The sequence below is a fragment of the Carya illinoinensis genome, chromosome 10 (genome assembly GCF_018687715.1).
Source record: "Carya illinoinensis cultivar Pawnee chromosome 10, C.illinoinensisPawnee_v1, whole genome shotgun sequence".
In the NCBI taxonomy this organism is placed as follows: Eukaryota; Viridiplantae; Streptophyta; class Magnoliopsida; order Fagales; family Juglandaceae; genus Carya; species Carya illinoinensis.
Window position 1 is genome coordinate 28,661,535 of NC_056761.1, and position 11,796 is coordinate 28,673,330.

The following is an 11,796-nucleotide window of genomic DNA, read 5'->3' on the forward strand; positions in this document are numbered from 1 at the left end:
TTGCCAGCTAGAATTTGAACAAGACGACTTCTATTAACACTACACCACACAGTTGTCCAGAGAAAAAAAAATAAAATACACCATACATTAAAAGTTATTCCTAAATCATTAAATAAAAAAAATAATTAATTACAGTCAAAATGAGGGGCTAAACTCGTGAGGCATACTAACATATTCCTATATATGCTTCTTTAGATTAGGGTTTAGGGTTTATCGGTACAAATCAAAAGATCATAATTCAGTTTTATTGTTCGGATATTTAGTCCAAATATAAACACCGTTTTGGTAATCAAGACACGTACAGATTTGGGATAAGCTAGTAGTACTACCGCATGCAATGAAGCATGCATATATATGCACGCGAAAGCGAGTACAAGCAATACCCATACAAACAGAAGTTTTTAGACATTATACAAAGACGATACAAGTTTTTATTGTTATAGGTTGCTATATAGTAGATTTCTTGTTTATTCCCTTCTGCTTTATTCCCAGGCCAACTGCCCAATAATTTACGACAGTTGATCATCCGCAACTTCATTCTTAGTGGTAGAGGAGGATCTCCCGGCCATTGAGAGGTTGCACTGGTCTTGCATTCATCTCCGCATACTGCAATTAATTAAGCAAAACATTAATCAGAGGATAACAACTTGATTGAGCTAAATAGTGGATTCAGGGGTACGTACATCGAAAACAGCTTCACGAAGCAGCTCTACTTGTTCTCTTGCAACAGTACTTATCTGAGGATAACAAAACAGATCCGACATTGGAATTACTTTGTAGAATCCATGGTACTGCTTTGGAGCAATAATCAGAGGCAGAAATAATATTATACCGTTTGATTGACGATCCAAATGACAGTTTCATTACAGGGAGGAGTAGTGAGAGAGCCAAGGTAATTGTAATACTTGATGGCAGAATTCGTTCTTGCGCTTCTTGGATCGACCACGCCCTTCTGCCTATGTCCCTCTTGGTTAATCAGAGATGTTATTTCCGCCGTGAACTGGAATTAATTAATAAAGCAATCATGCATAGTACTAGATATAGTTTTAGAATATAACATCATTCAGAAGTAGTTGTTAGCATATACATGATCTTTGAATTCTGTTTTTTTCTTTTTTTTTTCGAAATGTTTCGATTCAATATATATATATATATATTTAAACTTTTTTCATTTAAATGTCAAATACTGAAACTGGAGTTTGACACTCAAGTTTCGCAAAATGTAGTACTCTTTTCTTTCTGTTTTTTGGCTCCAACCTGTGAGAGGAATGGATCTGGACGGCCAATTCGGTATAGCTGAGAAACAACAAGAGCGACTATTTTGCTTGAGTTTACGTGAACCATGTGCAGCTCCAAGTCATCCCTGATTATATGACACAAGACAATTAACTTATATATATTTGTGTGTGTGTGTGTGTGTGTGTGTGTAGCTAGCGATCAGAGAGAGAGATAGACCTCCTGCCATTGATGAGATGCTCGGCGGGTGAGTGCCAGTGGCATTGCACGAGGGAGTAGTTAACGCCATTGAATTGAGCTGATCCGGCATCACCAGTCCATTCAATCTAGATGCAGATCATTACATTTTATTACGAATACAATTCCATGCATGTATTATAGCGGATGAATACTTCCTCATCTCGGCCTAAAGTACTATTAATGTATAATATTTAATATTCCAGAATATATTAATTAAAGAGGAATGCTAGATGTAGTCGGCAAATGCAAGCGGGATGCAAACGGTGGTATGGAATGAATAAAAAAAAGTTATAAAAATAATTTTTTTTTCATGTGGGTCCCATATTAATTTATTTTTTTCAAAGCGACTGCACGCCGCTTGCACAACCACGACTGCAAATATCATTTCTCTTAATTAAGAAATAGCATGCATCAAGAATATATAATATTCCAGCACGAAAATACGATCCTCTCAGTTTCACTAGTCATGAATACTAAAAGATTGACCGCTCAATTAATTAAGATCTTAGTACGAAGACCGAATGTAGTGTGGCGAAAAGGGAATAAGATCCTAGTACTAATTCAATATAAAACATTAGATATTTTGATCATCATTTCACTAACGGATAGGATCAACTCATCAGTGCATATATATATATATATATATATAAATACACGTACACACTAATATTCAATAGATCATATTATCCATTGAACTTGGAATGAAGAGACTTTTAAGTGGCAAAAAGTCTCGGCCTTCATTCCGCAATTCAGACTATAAATGGGCTCCAAATCGACCATACAGAGGCAGGTGTCTTACAATTTTAAAAAAAAAAAAAAAGAAAAAAACCCAACAAATTAACCGAAGATCATTGAAATTTGGAAACGAACATCGATCGCGAGTTCTTTCCCCAGTGTTTGAAACAAAGCTCAATAACATTAATCCAGAGTACATCACACTTACCGCGATGTCATGACCTGAATTACGTACGATTGCATTAGCAGGCTTATAGTTGAACTTTAGCTGCCCTCTGTTGGGGACTATTCTGACTCTCGAATTCACAATGTCTATGGGAGATTGCATGCGTCCAGTCCTACACTTTGCCCATTCTTCTCTAAGGAATCCCCAGCGTTCCGGACCCCTCTCGCTCCCGGGGATATACTCAAACTTCCCTTCTTCCTCTGCCCGTCCCCACAATTTCCAACCACAATATATATCAGAACCATCGCAATAATCTCAGTAATAACACTTATAATATTAAATATCGACGAAGACGATGATATCAACATCGATCTTAATAATAACAGTAAAAGGAAAGAAAATACTTTCAACCCCCATGATTTGTAATGATAGGTATAATAACTATAATAATAGTAGTATATTCTTATATAAATAACAAAAATAATGTATATAATATATATATATATATATATCTTTGGTATGCATTACCAGCAGGTACTTGAGCTGTAGTGCATATTGCCTGCTGGTAAAGAAACAGCAGAAGCCAACAACTGAAGATGGTACTTATGCTGCACTTATTCATGTTTCCAAAACAAGTGTATCAAGAGAAACTAATTAAAAGGCAGATTAGTGATGATGCTAAATGTAAAGGATATCTGATGCGTTTATATAGGCGTTAATGCTGACGCCATAGTTTTGTCCATGCATGCATCAAATTATTTATTCGGCGCATGGAATAAATCACATTGTCTCTTTTTTCCACGAATAATTTAAAATGCTCTTAAAATCCTTGTCTATTTTAGACCTTTAGGGTTTGGCTGATGCTAGTTTCTTTCTTATAGGATGGGAATTGGCTGTTCCTATTTTAGGCCTTTAAGTTCGATTATACAGCTCAATGAACTAGCTAGGTCATTAATTTGAAACATTCTTGTTACGGTGAAGATAGGTAATATTCGAGGATCACGTTAAATTGTTGTCTTTTATTGACTTTCTTTCCTTTTTGCTATTACTTCTCTTGTGCATTAAGTCTTACGAATTAAAAGCGAAAATAATTTGTATAGTTTTAAGGTAAGTAATTAAGTTTTGTGTGCGTAATTCCTTTTAAAAAATAAAGTAGATCTGGATACACACGAAAAAATTACTCTTTTATGGTGGGCTCTACATACTTTTAAAATAGAATATTGAGAGATTTTCACACTTAAAATTATATGATCTAGCATTACTTGATTAAAAAAAAAAAAATCCACAATATTTTTGAAATTTGGTTGCAACACCCCTATCCGAGAGAGCATGGTTGACGTGTGATCATAATAAAAGTATAGAAAACACGGAGCAAACATTTAATCATAATAAATTAACTACTATTAAAGGTTAGAAAAGTAAACGCCGTTGACATATAAACTTTCAAAACATATCTCAATTGTTCTTGTAATTCCAAAACATGACACACCCAACTATTTTTGAAATGAAAATACTTTAACCACAAGAAATTACATTACACAAAAGTAAACTCATAAATTGATGTGGCTTGATATGATATTTAAAATTATAAAGTTATTTTTATTATAAAGTAGATTAATTAACAGATTCCATGAGGTTACATTAGCTTATAAATTTATTTTGTATAATCTCTTTGTATCAGTAGTATTTCTCTTTTGAAAAAAGTTGAGTTGAATATATTTATTTATTATTTTTATTAAATTTTGGGTTTAAACTTCATTTGCATCTCTAAATATTCTACGTACAAGATTATTGAATTTGGATATTATTGAGCATATACAAAATGATTTATTCAATGTTGGTTTTTGTCTTTGCTTATTCTTTAATAATGTCATTAATGGTTGTTGGCATGTTTGTTGGCTTCAACCACAATTCTAAATGTAAATATTGTGTAGAAAAGATGTTGGTATGTTTGTATATATGATTGTTGGGTGCATGGTTGGCAAAATATATCTATTGAATAAATAGGTTGAGGGAAAAAATAGTTGAAAAATAATAATTTTTTTTAATAAAATTATTAATTAATATATGAAGTGTATTTGTAAAATATTAAAAAAATTCAAATATTATAAATATATAATATTATATTATTATTTAAACTTTAAGATAGCTAATCCAATGTGGACTAATCTAGCTAGAAGTCAATATTATAATCAAAAGATAACATTCTAGCTAAATTTTAGACTTGGAAATATGCTCTTACATTTAATAAATAGAGCCCTGCATGCATCTCCATACGCGTTTGTGCTACTCCAAAAGTAAGCGTAAAGTTTGTCAACAAAAGGGATGTTGATGATCATTATAATATTTGTCTACTTACGTAGAAGATAAAACATTCTTGTTACGGTGAAGATAGGTAATCTTTGAAGATCACGTTAAATTATTGTCTTTTACTTTGACATTCTTTCTTGTTTGCTATTACTTCTCTTGTGCTATTACTTCGCCTGTGGTGTCTTGAAAAAGGAGCGTGTAGGTCCTTAGACCACGTCACCTCTAAACACCTCAAATAAGCCTTAGTAGCTTGTGCTACTATGACAAGGGGCGCGTAGGTCCTTAGATCACGTCACCTCTAAACACCTAAAACAAGCCTTAGTAGCTTGTGGTGCCATGAAAAAATGGCATAGAGGTCCATAGACCATGCCACCCCTAGACTCACAAACCAAGCCTCGACTTGTGAAAGTCACTACAAGTTAACTAGGAACAAGCAAAAAGATAAGACAATCTAAGCAAAGAGACAGAAGGGTCAAAGCATAAACAAGGAAACCAAGGAACAAAGATGTGCAATACTAAGAAGTAACAAGGCACTCATCGTTGTAAACAAAGTCCGTTAATGAAATAATATTACAACAGGTACAATGCCAAGATTTTGCCTATGTTACAACATGTGAAGAGTACAAGTGTCAACTCATCGGCAGGAATTTTCCTCAGGAGAAAATAAACCCCGATCCATAGTTTCAAGATTGGTGGTAGGGTTAGCCAGAAGGCGGTTCTGGAGCCTCAAAAATGCCAGTGCCATGGCCAAAAGCGAATGCATGATCCCTGGTGGCTAGAACATGAGCTAACTGAGCACAAAGCCGTGCAATTTCCCCTTGAGCAATAGCCAACTCATCTGTCTTCTCAGTCAGCCTCTGGTGTTTAGCCACAAGAACCAAGTTAGCCTTCCTAAGATCTTCATCAAGGTCTTTATGGCTGTTCTTGTACTGCTCGTGGCATTCCCTAAGTTCTGCCAGGGACCCCTGCGCCTCTTAAAGGTCAAGGGCGATAAGGCGAGCCTTCTCCGTAATGGCCACTAACTCTCGAGACAGCTCGCTACAGCTTTCTTGTGAGCGAGCCAGTTCTTCACGAGTAGAGGCTAACTACTCGTCACAAGTGAGAAACTCAGAGTTCATGTGGGCCTTCTGAGCCTCAAAATTTCTCTGAGCCTCTGAAAGCTGGAGCTTGGTCGAGTCCCTTCCGGATGGAATAAGAGTCAGGGCAGAGTCATCCCTGACTTTAGCCTCTTGAGCAAGAAGAGCAATTTTGCAGAGTTCTAGAAGTTCCCCCTCGTACATATCCAGATCGCCCGTAACCTTCCGATTACTCTAGCAAGATCTCCAGCTCTCTTTTCTTCTCAGCCAAGGCTTCCAAATCGGCCCTGTCAACCTGCCATTTTTCAAAAGCATGCTTAGCAACGTAGTATAGTTTGAGTCGCTCCTTGACCTCCTCCTCAAGACGGGCACGATCTGCAAAAGGAAAGGAAAGCAACTAAAGTGAGAAACGATGTAAAAACAAAAGGAGGAAGAAAAGTAAGCAACATTATACCTCGAAAAACCAGTCCCTTAAGCGATTGGCCACCTCAGTGATGGCCTCAGCTTGGGCACCAATAGTTGTTGAAGAGTCACCACCACTTATAACACCCCCAACAATCTCCCCGGGGTTAAGCACCCTCCCAAGCGAGGATGCCCCTGCAAGCTTCAAAGGTGAAGTTGCCATCCTTTTCGATGGACCTCCAAGGCGTACATATAGAAGTGGAGGCGGTGTGTAAGCTAGGTCAACCTCAATCATGCGGGCATCCTCTTGCAGGAAATTGCCCCACTCCTCCTCGAAGAAGGAATCAGTATCTCGCCCAAAGGATGAGGCATGGAGGGGAGGAATAGAAAGCCCTTCGCCATTGCCAATTGGCGAAAGAGTGTTTTCCCCAGAGACAGTGACTGGTGGGGTCTTTGGGGTGGTTTCCTTCGACTCGACTTCATCGCCTGCATCCTCACGACTTGAGAGGTTGCACCCTGCTATAGCCATGTTACCCTCTTGGAATGGAGAAGCTCCGTCCACCTTGACTGTGGACAAGGCGTTGGCCGCCTCTCCAAGAACAGCATCAGACAAGGGAGATGGGCGAGCCCTCACATCCATAATAGAGTCGAGGTTGAGGGCGGCGACCACTGCAGTGTCCAGCTCGCCTTTCCTCACTGGAACCCCCAAAGCAAGAAATTCAAAGGCAGGGTCAGATGCAAAAGGGAGCGCCTGTGGGGCGGGCACAACTTGGAGGGAAGCAGCCAATTCAAAGAAGGCTAAGCTGGCTAAACCCTTAATGTCTCTCAGGCTGGAGGAACGTGGCTAGGCGGGGGGACAAGTGGGGTGATGGTTGAGTGGCAGTAACTAGTGGGGTGGATGTCTGAACCCATCCATCCCCGGATGGTGTGGCAATCTCCCCTAACTACGGTGTAGAAAGCACAGTGGCGGCTGGCTATGTAGGTAGGCAAATTTGAATGCCCTCCGAAGAAGTTTGGACCTGGGCGCCCTTTGAAGGCGCCAAGACTTTTCTCTAGGGAGGCAAAGGGGGGCAAAGGGGGGGAAGAATCTTCAGAATGAGTTCTTTTTTTGTTGGCTTTCGTTATCATTTTCCCTCTTGCTCCTTTGCTCCCTTTTCTCAACAGCCTCTTTCTTCTCAAGTCGTCTCTTTTTCTCTTTCTTCCCCTTGGCGGGGTGGTTGCACTTCTTACTCATTTCAGAGGGCTTCACTAGGGGGGGGAATGTGGCTGAAATCAAGAATGAGTGCCCTGGGACATAGGACCAGTTGGGAGACATCAAGAACCGATCGAGGTAAACAAGCATTAAAAAGAAATTAGTCCAGAAATCTTCAGGATGGGCTTTAGCCCAAGAACGGTCGGTTTCAATTCGGGACAATTCTCGGAGAGAAAGGGGCTCCATGGTATTCCACAAGTTTTTTCATCAGATATTCGGCGCCAAATTGCCCTGACTGAAAAGTCTCTGAATATCTCTTCTAAGGCTGGAAACTCCCAGCCCTGATCGGTAATGAAAAAGAATTTGAATGTCCAGACCTTAGCGTTGGAAGAGCGAGTCTCAAACCAGGCCAGCATTTGCCCGTTATCTTTCTTGCAAAAGCTAACGACGTTGCCCTTAGTGGCATCCCTCACGTTGTAAAAAGCCAAAAATTCTTGGGGGGTCAAGTCAAGATAGGGATCACAAAGGGGCTCCAAGACCATGCAGAAGATGATGAAAACACAAAGATACACCCTCAACACATGTAGTTGAGCCGGCGCCAAGTTGAGAAGATCCAAAATATCACGAAGAGGTCAGCAAAAGGGGAGCCACAACCCATGCAACAAGAGGGACATGGTTATAGCAACCTTACCAGTAAAACCCTCATCATCATAGCACCCAGATGAGGGAACCTCCATCACAGTAGTTTTGGGAATACGATAACATTCCCGAATCTTGGGAAAGTGCTTTTCTCAGATGCCTAAGTGCCACCGGTATCCATCAAGGATCGTGCCCTTAGGGAGTTCAAAAGGGTTTGTAAAGCCTTTACCTTGGTCAGCCATCGAAACTGGAGGAGAGAAAGGAAGCAAAGAAATGAAGGAAGAAGAAGTGGGTAAGAGGCAGAGGCAAGAAAAGGAGCAGAGAGAAAGAAAAGATAGCAAAGAAAAAATAAAAAGAGGCAAGAAAAGGGTATTTAAAGGACAAAAAAATATGGAACGCCAACGAAAACAAGCATTATGGCCTAACACTGAAGCAAGAAAGTAACCGTCGCACGAAAAGCTCCCCTCCCTTTCTACCACGACAACGAGAAATCATGGGGCTCCTCAATCTTTGAAAAAGTAAAATGGCATAGGAAAAGAATATGAAAGTCTGGCGGACACCTAAGGATCGTGAATGGGTCGGGCTTGTGCCCATAGTTATTTAATTTTCGCACGCCTAAGCCCATGATAAACCATCTAAAGATGTAAGCTTTAGAAGCAAAGGGAAGGACCATGATGAGGCTCACAACATTTACAAGGTGGCAAGATTAATCAATATAAATTCCCCACACCAAGGGGCAAAGAGAATTAGCGGGATAGCTGGAGGGCCTATTTAAACCATAAAGCCCATAAGAAAGGCCCTGGGTTGATTTAAGGGAATAAAGGAGTCCATAGTGAATCGATAGTGTGTATGCACGGTGCCATCTCTCACGGAAGGATAGAGATCTCATGCAGTTACATGATCATTCAAAGTATTGAGTGATGATCCACACCGATAAATTCTGAATAAGAAAAGTATCATGAATCAGCCTATATATATCAAGTAACCTTTGATAGTAAGGGGATGAAATCTCTTTTTGATTTTTGAATTCTCTGGTTTTATTTACTGACTTTGGTATCAGAGTTTTCCTTGGTGGGTCACACCGGAGCCACTTCGTAGTACTTAGAGGAACGGTTGCAGAGGAAAAGTGGGACACGTTCTCAACAGTTTGAATTTCCTTTTCCCTAAGAAAGCATATTCCAAAATAAAATTACCATTTTTATCAAAGTTCTATTTTTTATCGTTTATCTAATTCTTTCTACACTGGTTTTTCATGTGGAACCGTAGAAGAAATTCCATCAGTACTATCTAATTTACCTATTGTTGAGGACCCATTGGTGAGGCGTGGTTACTGATTTTTTTTTTAAACCAATTTGTATGTAATTTTTGGTTTATGAGGCTATGCTATTGAGGCAAGGTCTCTGCTTTTTTTTTTTTTTTTTTTTTTTGTGCCCCATTAGCTGTTTGATGGAAGTCCTAAACTAGTTTCTAGTGTTTTTTTTTTTTGTTTTGTGCCCATCGGCCTATTTTGTGCCCTCTTGTATATTGTAATTTTTGACTTGTAAATCAGTGTAGGGATGGTAAAATATGCACTTTATGTTTAAAATGAACTATTTTAGTGAGCATCATGAGGCCTTCCTATATTTTTAGATGATCTGTAGGGATGTTAAAAGTACATATATAGATATCACTCCATACCGGGGGGAAAAAAAAAGTTTATATATAGGAAAGTTTAAAAATGTACATATATGAGTTTGCTATTTGCTATTTTCTAAACTCAATCAACAACATGTGTCATTGATGGCTTTGCTTTTCAATTTGCAGGGTCGACCTTCTCGTGTGAAATTTAAAAAAAAAGTGCAAGGAAAAGCAAGATGCGAGTTCTTTCTATGAGAGGATATCCTTCAACTAATAGAGAACATTCGAAGAAGAAATAATACAGTTCGAAAGAGAGAGGATGATGTATTGTTGGGTGAGAATGAAGCTCATAAAAGAGAAGATAAACTTAGGGATACAGAGACAAACATTGACATGGTTGAGGTTGAACTTCGAAAGCAGAGGGTTGAAAATTTTGACATGTTGTAACTATTGTAAATAGTTGGATATTTTTTCTATGGTTTTTGTATGGATCATATGTAATGTCCTACCCTTTCTCTGTTTTGAAAATTTCTCATTAGTCCCAAACAATGAGAAATAACATCACTTTCCAATGGAAATTTGTAGCTTAGGAGGAATATATGAGAATCTAAAAAAAGTGAAAGCTTTTATAGTAGAAATGGTTTCAGTTATTTGTGTGTAGCTCAATCTAATTCTATCATGAAGAAACTTGCGCTAAACATTATCAGAATAGTGCACATGTTTGGATTGTTTGTATTTACATCCTGCAAGTCCATCGATCAGCTATATCTGTTCTAGAAATTGCATGCAGTTCCAGAAATTACAATATCTATTCTAGTCCAAAATACAAACCACAACAAGATATAAACTACATGTATATTTCATCAAATGTCACTTCTAGAAATTACAATATTTGTTCCAGTCCAAAATACAAACTACAACAAGATACAACTACTTGTATATTCCTTCAAATGTCACTTCCAAGAATTACAATATATATGTTCTAGCCCAAAATACCTATCACAACAAGATACAAACTACAACATCTTCAAGCCACATACTTCTGATTCAAGTTTCTACAAACTACTTCACAATTCATTGTCTAAGCCAGTCTAAATTTCCATGGATTTACACAACATCAATATGGTCATGTCTCTAAAGCAACACAAACAAAAGTCAAATAACATATTAATACTTGCTTCAAAACAGTTACACAAAGAAGCAAAGCCTCACACCTCCTCATTGCTCAATGGCATCGATTGTACGTGTGACAGTACTATTTTGGGTTCCAACTCCAAAACCATCAACAGTAGCACCAAGTTGAGATTCCAGGAATTCAACCAATTTTGATTCGCCATCAAAGATTTTTTCTGCAAGTCTAAATTCTAGTACAACAATACACATCTATTAGAAAGGAATATACACATTTATTATATACAATTAATACATTTTTATTATTTCTCTTGGTTGAGACCTTCTCTACAAGTGGAACCTTTTGTTTCATTGGGGGTCTCCCTTTCCCCCTAACAACGTGGGAGCTTAATATTTTCTTACCCTTATCCTTGCAAACGCTTTCTTTCATCTTGGTTGAACTAGACTTTGACTCAAGTATTAAGCCTTCAAATTTATGCTCAAAGTCATCTAAATGGCGCAAGAATGCATTGACATGGTCATCACTTGGGGATACATGCATAGCTAATTTCAAACATCTTTTAACCACAACCTCATACCTCTGTGCTTTTGCATTGTTGCGCAAGTCATCATAGCTACTTTTCACGAGTGTGTATCTCCTCTTTAAATCCTTTCTCCATCGATCCAATACATATTTTTCAAGTAAAACTTTAAGTTTCTTCATATGATGTACTCTAAAAACATGCTTACATATAATGCCCCTCATCTCAATGTGTATCATACTTGGGTTGATGACATCGACGTAGAAGGCCTGGGTGACATTCTATCTTCCTCTTTGTCCATCACACTATTTCAATTGAAAATGAAGTAGTAGTTTAGAAATTAGCAACCATGGTACAAAGTCCAAACAGTGTCTCCAAAGCTTTTTATTTTATTTTCCAACATTTTCTAAACATGTACGTCCAATGAGAGGAAATCTAAAGTAATATTGGTAAAGATTATGGTGAAAATAATTTGAAGTAGTTCAAGACTTGGGTTTTTCCATGTTAAAATAGTCAAAACAATGTGTATCA

At 38.0% G+C, this 11,796-nt stretch overlaps 1 protein-coding gene across 1 annotated transcript; it reads right to left on the reverse strand.

Annotated features, from left to right (window-relative positions):
* Positions 1-229: 229 nt before the first annotated feature.
* LOC122278292 (alpha carbonic anhydrase 7-like) lies at positions 230-3,068 on the reverse strand. Its single transcript, XM_043088478.1, has 7 exons — positions 2,906-3,068; positions 2,420-2,637; positions 1,456-1,562; positions 1,258-1,363; positions 833-1,000; positions 684-737; positions 230-606 (listed from the first exon to the last, which is right to left on the reverse strand). Exons 1-7 carry the CDS (start codon positions 2,997-2,999, stop codon positions 541-543), a joined length of 813 nt encoding a protein of 270 aa, XP_042944412.1. The 5' UTR covers positions 3,000-3,068; the 3' UTR covers positions 230-540.
* Positions 3,069-11,796: the final 8,728 nt, after the last annotated feature.

Coding starts and splice junctions, on each gene's coding strand:
- LOC122278292 (XM_043088478.1), bottom strand. CDS start 2,999: ATGAATAAGTGCAGCATAAGTACCATCTTCAGTTGTTGGCTTCTGCTG. Junction 1,563..2,419: donor ATTCAGGTCATGACATCGCG/GTAAGTGTGATG, acceptor ATCTGCATCTAG/ATTGAATGGACTGGTGATGC. Junction 1,364..1,455: donor CATCTCATCAATGGCAGGAG/GTCTATCTCTCT, acceptor TCATATAATCAG/GGATGACTTGGAGCTGCACA.